The 6,852-nt window shown below is 31.1% G+C and overlaps 1 protein-coding gene across 1 annotated transcript; it reads right to left on the bottom strand.

Moving 5' to 3' along the window:
* Nucleotides 1-1,254: 1,254 nt before the first annotated feature.
* MED32 (mediator of RNA polymerase II transcription subunit-like protein) lies at nt 1,255-2,484 on the bottom strand. The gene is made up of 2 exons (XM_079012169.1): nt 2,270-2,484; nt 1,255-1,827 (listed from the first exon to the last, which is right to left on the bottom strand). Exon 2 carries the CDS (start codon nt 1,812-1,814, stop codon nt 1,374-1,376), a length of 441 nt encoding a protein of 146 aa, XP_078868295.1. The 5' UTR covers nt 1,815-1,827; nt 2,270-2,484; the 3' UTR covers nt 1,255-1,373.
* Between the last annotated feature and the right edge of the window lie 4,368 nt (nt 2,485-6,852).

Here is a 6,852-nt window from a genome sequence, read left to right as displayed (position 1 = left end):
AGAAAGCTCATCTAAAGTGTAACGAAGATGACACCATCGTCGACTTGAAGAAGTTCGTTGTTGCTTAGACAAACACTCATACCAACAAGATCAGGATCCAGAAGTAGGATCTATGAGAATGTATTCTTGCTTGGTTTTCCTTATGTCTAGGATAAATTTCTGATAAGAAACATGATTTAGTCTAGTAATTTTTCTAAATCGATCTGTTGGGTTGAATCTTTTTAGCTTTACACAATTAGTCTTTCTTTGAGATTGTGATGATAAAACTGACAACACATAAGTTTAAGTTTTCACTTTGAAATTTCATAGGCAAACTAGCATTCGTGTGATATTTTCTTTACTATGTTGACAGTTGGTAATATTGCAACATGAGTCTCATTTGTTCTTTATTTGGAACCTAATGGAGTGGTTAAGCCTCTATCCATAATAGTGGGCATAAAAGTTCTCGATCCGAATATAGGTGATTTCATGACTCGGGCCATGATCATAAGTAGGTTGTGGCCTCGGATCATTCATAAGAGAAGAAAGCAAAAAAAGAGAAAGAAACATATGGATTAGGATATGTTGTTTGTTAAACTTTGTATATTTGTTTTTAACTTGTGGTACTTATTTTATTTAATTTATGATGGGAATAATATATTTGAATCAAGTTACAAAATCACTAGATTAGGTATTTTTATTTGTTATTACAATTATAAAAAAAATACTTGATAAAAACTAATTGTTAAAATGAAAAATTATAAACAAAAAAAATGCGTAGTGATGTAATTCCATTTTTCTATACCATATCATAGGTGCTCTATAACTATTATATCGGTAAAAGCGTTTTAAGTAAGAGTTTTGTAGTGATGCTTTTTAGCATTTCAACTAAAAAAGTCGTCACTAACAAGGAAAGAAACTAAAAAAAAAATCGACATATCAATGGTTATGTTTTCCTTGTGCTCGATCCTTGGACCTTAGTGCACTTGTTAGGCACATGACTACAATTTAAGGTGGAATTTTCTACCAATTGTTCCATAACTTAGATTAGAAAATATCACTCAATTCAAATTTCAATCAATTTATTAATGTTCAAAGATCGAGTCATATGAACATTATTCAACCTTCGATTTTAAATGGGTTCCAATACTTATAATCATTGGCATAACTATATGCAATTAGCAACAAATATACTTCAACTTTTTCATGATTCTTCAAATTACTTAACATCAAACTGCTATTCATTTGTCTAAGAACATCATCAAACATGGAAAATTAAATTAACAACTTTTCTTATATTCGATCAGAAGAACAGTTAGTTTGATCACATTCAAAGTAAAACTTTAATCCAAGACATAACAAACTGAACAAACAATCTAAAAAACAAAGTGTACCTATTGAGTTGAATCTTCATGAAACCGAGCATCAAAAGGAGCAGAATTATGTTGTGGAATCCCTAAATTGCCCCCGGATCCTGAACCTTGTTGAAGCTCAATCACAAGCCATCTGACAGCTTTACTCATCTGCTCCAACCGGACAGCACTGATAGGTGGCAGTCCAGGTGTCACAGGCTGACCTGGCTTTCCAGCAACTGAGCCAGTGGCTTCATCCACTAAGCATTCAGACCCTATTCTCAGTTTCACAGACTCCACAAACTCCTCAGCCTGATCACATGCCACCCTGAACAATTCCCACCTCTGTTTGAGGTTTTCTAGGGCGGCATCAGTGGCGGCAGTTACCTGGCCACCTGCAGCATCCTTGGTTTCAAGGGTGTTTGCGATTGCACTCACGAATTCTAGATAAGCACTGTTCAAAGCATCAACGATGTTGTCCATTGATTGAATTTTGCTGCAACAGAAAGAAAAGTTTAGAGATTGATTGATGAACTGTAGTTGCATATAAATGGTGGGATGGAGATTATATGGATTGAATACTTCATTCCATCATGATAGTTGTCCTTGTCCCCCTTTTCAGAAATTAGTTCGATTTAACGTAGTCATGAACGACAGAGTATGGATTATTAATGAATATTATTCGAAAATTCGACTGAAACCCTATTGATCGAAGGGTAGCATATGTTTCAAGAATCATCCTTCGCAAAAATTGAGATCGGTTCCTTCTCATGTTAGACTAAAACTAGATGGGAACTGGAGTACTAAGACAAAGAATTCGAATTGCTTCCTATTTGGCAATAATTTACAGAAACAAAGGGATTACAATTGAGAGGTATAATGAAAAGTAGGAGCCGTTTTAAGAAACAAAAACGTAGATGAACAGAAAGAAAACGCACCTTGTTAAGAAATACAGAATTGGGGAAATCAACCGTAGGGATTACAGAAATTGATCGATGGAGATGAGTATATGACGATGGAATTGGCTCGGAACACCAGAAATTTTGAGCGACGTAGAAGTTTGAATGCTTTGTTGCCTGGTTCTACTACACCTAGGTCATTCAATCGGACCGAAGGAACTCCGAACTCCACCCACGATAAAACGGGTCCTGTTTCGGATAAATGCCGGAAATAGTTTTGTTAAAAGGAATATTGTTGTCATAAAAAGATTAATTTTTTAGAAAAATACGATTTTATTTTTTTTGGGTATGTTAAAATCAGAATTTTATAAGTTTTTTTATTATTATTATTATTGTTATTTGTTATCATAGGCTTTATCCTAATATTATTTTTGGGTATGTTAAAATAGAATTTAATAAGTTTTTTTTATCATTGTTATTTGTTATGATAGGTTTTCAGATTAACATAAAATAAAATTCGTTAAAAACCTTTAATTTTATAAACCTCTTATGTTTTACTTTAAGTATATTGTCGAATACATCATTTAAACACATCATTTCTGTTAATTAAATTTTAATCAATATATATTTTATCTGTTTTTTTTAAATAATATTGGAAACTTATAACAAAATAAAATGTTCACAATGAATTTGAATTAATTATTAATTTATTAAAAAAATAAGATTATATTTATAAGTATTATACATGCATTTTCTAGAAATATTATTCATGCATGTGAAAAAAGTACTAAATATTTATATGTTCGAATAAAATTTTCATAAATGATCAACTAACGTATTTCGTATGCTGAAGTGAACTTCTTTATTTCTAATATGTTTATATCGACCTAGAAATTATTGAAATTGACGGTCTTAATTCGTCACCGTTTCGACCTCTATCGGTGACACTTCATTTGACACTTCAATTGGTGCATCTGATAGGTTTTATAGGTTACAAAAACTATGGGGGTGTTTGACTTAGCTTTTCACAGCCAAAAGTCATTTTTGTAAAAGAAAAAAAACAAAAAGATGTTTGGCAAACTAGTAACTTTTGGAGTTTTAATATAAGGAAAAGCAACTTTTTGGAAAAGTCAGGAAATCCTGACTTTTTGTAACTTTTTGGAAAAGAACTTTTGAGCTTTTAAAAGCTAAGCCAAACACGCCCTATGTGTTTGCGGAATTTAACTTAACACTAAAAGGCACATGCAACCTAAAGGATCTATGTCTTAATAGTTTGAATGTAACATACAATGAACAAAAAAATTATCATGAACCTTAATTGAAACCCTAGTATAATCAAAATACAAGAATTAGAGTTACATACATTTGATTTGTTGTGGTAAGCAAACTTCAATCCCTTGTGATTATTGATCTTGGAAAGCTAGCACCAATAGGATGATGTCTTTAATGGCTCACTTCCAAAACCAAAAACCATAGAATGAGGAGGGGAGAGGATATATGAGGGAAATTTCTTTCATAAGCATATAGGTAATCTTATAAACGAAATTTGCAAGTCAAAAGGTTCTATTTATAGTTTAGGTAACTTGCAAGCAAAACAAGATTTAAATTGATTAGATAATAGATTTAATCATAATTCAAATCATTTCTTTTTATGCAACTAAGAGGCTTCCAGAAACCTAAAAGAGCTCCCAAAAGCGTCCATGCTTGGATGGTTCTAGAATTGTTTTTTTTTTCAACTATTGAACAATTACAATTCACCCCTCGTTCCATTAATTAATTTCAATTAACCCCGAATTCATTTCAGATTAATTCTAATTAAAAATTAATCAATTCTAACTGATTTCATATTAATTTATTAATCATATAAATTAACAAATCACTTATTTAACAATTGGTCTTACATTAATTTATTAATCACAAATAAATCAACAAATCAGTTGTCTATTTCCAATTAATATATTAATCACATAATATATTAACAAATTATTTATTACAATTTATTAATCATATAATAAACTAATAAATTTATCCTCTCTCTACAAATGTCATTCTAACCAAGTTCTAGTTATAAAGGCAACCCAAAAAGGACTTTGCTTCTAATTAGAAGTTTATACCAATTTAGTTATAATCTTAGACACCTTAATCCAATAGTCTCCCACTTGGATAAGTCTATAATTATAATTGCAAGTATAAACTTGAACTAAACAGCAAAGAGTGCCTTTCGAAGCTATTTCCGAACTCTTATTCAAATAAAATGTTGGCCATAAGATAAGTGATCAACTATTCCTTATTTCTACAAGATATCATATGAACAGAGTCATGGATTAAATGATTGACCTCGTGTTCTGTTTCCAAATTTCCCGATTTGTGATCAAATTCAGACTACAAAATTAAACACATCAATTCAGTTTGGACTAGGCATTGTTCTTAAAGATCAACTCAAATCATCGAGGGGCCCAAAAATATTTGTTTTTTCTGTTAAGACAAAAGGAACGAATAAACTTTGACTATATAATCATACATTTTATTCACCAAATCATGCACAGAATTACACTTTATAACACCCAGTTACGAGATGCCTTGGAGTAAACAGATGCACAACTGATTTGCAAAATATGACTTATATCTCTATTTGAAGAATAAAAGATATTATCATCTTAGAATTACCTTTGATAAAATCCATGAAGTAATCTCAAAGCGTGAGTTTATCCAATCCTTAAAGTCCCTATTTTCAAAGTACTCATAAATATTGTAGCAATCTCATGCAATGTTCAATCCTTATGGAAAATCTACAATCGATACATAAGAGTCTTAATTCACTACTTACTTCAAAGAGTATGAACGACTGTGAAATTTTGAATAATAATTAAATTACTCAGGAAATTAAACATGCAAAGTGAAACACAATGATAAATTAATTAACTATGGTTTCATAAATAAAAATAAATCTTTATTATTTAATTACCATAACAGTTACGAATTTATTTATTGTATACTTTTTCAAGTAATCAACTAACCACTTAATTTAAATAAAATCAGTCATGTCATGTTATAAACATTCATACCATGCCTCTTGACGGTCCATCCTTTGCGAACAGATCGACTGGACACTACACTAACGATGCTCTAGGGTCGGTGATGAGGGTGTGCCAGATGGGCACATGAATAGGGTCCATCTTCTTTAGGGGCCCGATTTTTTTAACACAATATTTAGTTTTGGCCCAAAGTCAATGAAAAATAGTTTAGAATCTTATTCTGTCACGTACGGGAGAAGGGCACAATGGAGAATCGTAGCAGAAGGAGAAGGCAACGTTTAAGGCCTCGTAGAGATCAGTCGATCACATTGAATGCAACTCAACGAAAATGACAGCCACTCCTGCTAATCTAATAGTAATCATGTAAATGATTCTAAATTAGTTTTACAACTTATCATTACCAGTTTTAATAGTTTTATCGGATTGAGTTTTATCAGTTTTATCATTAATTATCCGTTTTATTTGAAATCTTGAATGTTGAATGAATGTTGTCATGTAATCATGTTGAACGAATCTTTATCAGTTTTAGTGTTTTATAGTTTACCACTAGTTCAGTATTTCAGGTTATTAGATTAATATAATAGTTAATGAGTTTTGAGTTAATGAGTTATGACATAAACCCTATAAATGATATACTTAATTTGAAGAAGAAGATACACAGACATACCTTCAAGTAGATATCAATGGCTCTACGCATTCCATCATCTATATCTTAGCTTGTTCAGGAATATGTTTAGCGAAATTCATAAATTTTGAGTAATAAATTCCTATCAAAAGATATTTCGACAAGATAACTTTGCATAAAGTGTCCAGCTTTTTCCATGTCATTTTGTTGATTATATTTGGTTTCTAATTCGTATTCAAGGTAGGAGGCTTACTATTTCTTCTAGAACTATCATTTTTTCTTGTTCTTTCTGTGTAATAAATTCCTATCAAAAGTTATCAAAAGTTGACCGACATTATGTTTCTTTCTCTTGGTAGGAACCTAGGAGGCTTACTATTGTTTCTAGAACTATCCTCTTTTCTTGTATTCTTGTTTTGAGACAAAAAAAAAATTCTTGTTTTCTTTTTTTGAGATAATTTTTTTCTTGTTCTTTCCATGTGTCTCCTGTTTGATGTTAAATTCTACATATGAATAAATGAAAATTTATATTATTCTTATGGGATTTCTATTGCAAAATTCCCATTCAAGAATGAAGTGATTCATGTAGAAAGGGTATTGGAACTTCGGTTAAAAATAATGAATTTGGTAACAAGTAATGAGCTTTAGGGTTAAGTGCAGGGAAAAGCAACGCTTTAATTTATTACTATAAAGTTTATTGTCGTTTTAAAAAAAAATAGTTTATGTAATTTAATTCGTTACACCTTAAAGATTAAGGGCCTTTTTGTTCCGAATCGTCCCGAGTATTTAAATCCTCAGGACCGACTCTGCGATGCTCATTCCAAATTCTTATCGTTATCTAAGATGTAGTAGAATTTCATATTTACATGCATTCACCTTTCGTGATGTCGAGGTTCTAAAGTCATAGAGACTAAGCCTTCAATATTACTAAATGTTCTACTGGAACTTGTTACACGAAACAATTC

This window comes from Lactuca serriola, chromosome 7 (assembly GCF_051521515.1).
Source record: "Lactuca serriola cultivar US96UC23 chromosome 7, Lser_US96UC23_V15, whole genome shotgun sequence".
NCBI classification, from domain to species: Eukaryota; Viridiplantae; Streptophyta; class Magnoliopsida; order Asterales; family Asteraceae; genus Lactuca; species Lactuca serriola.
This window is presented reverse-complemented; position numbering and strand designations above follow the sequence as displayed.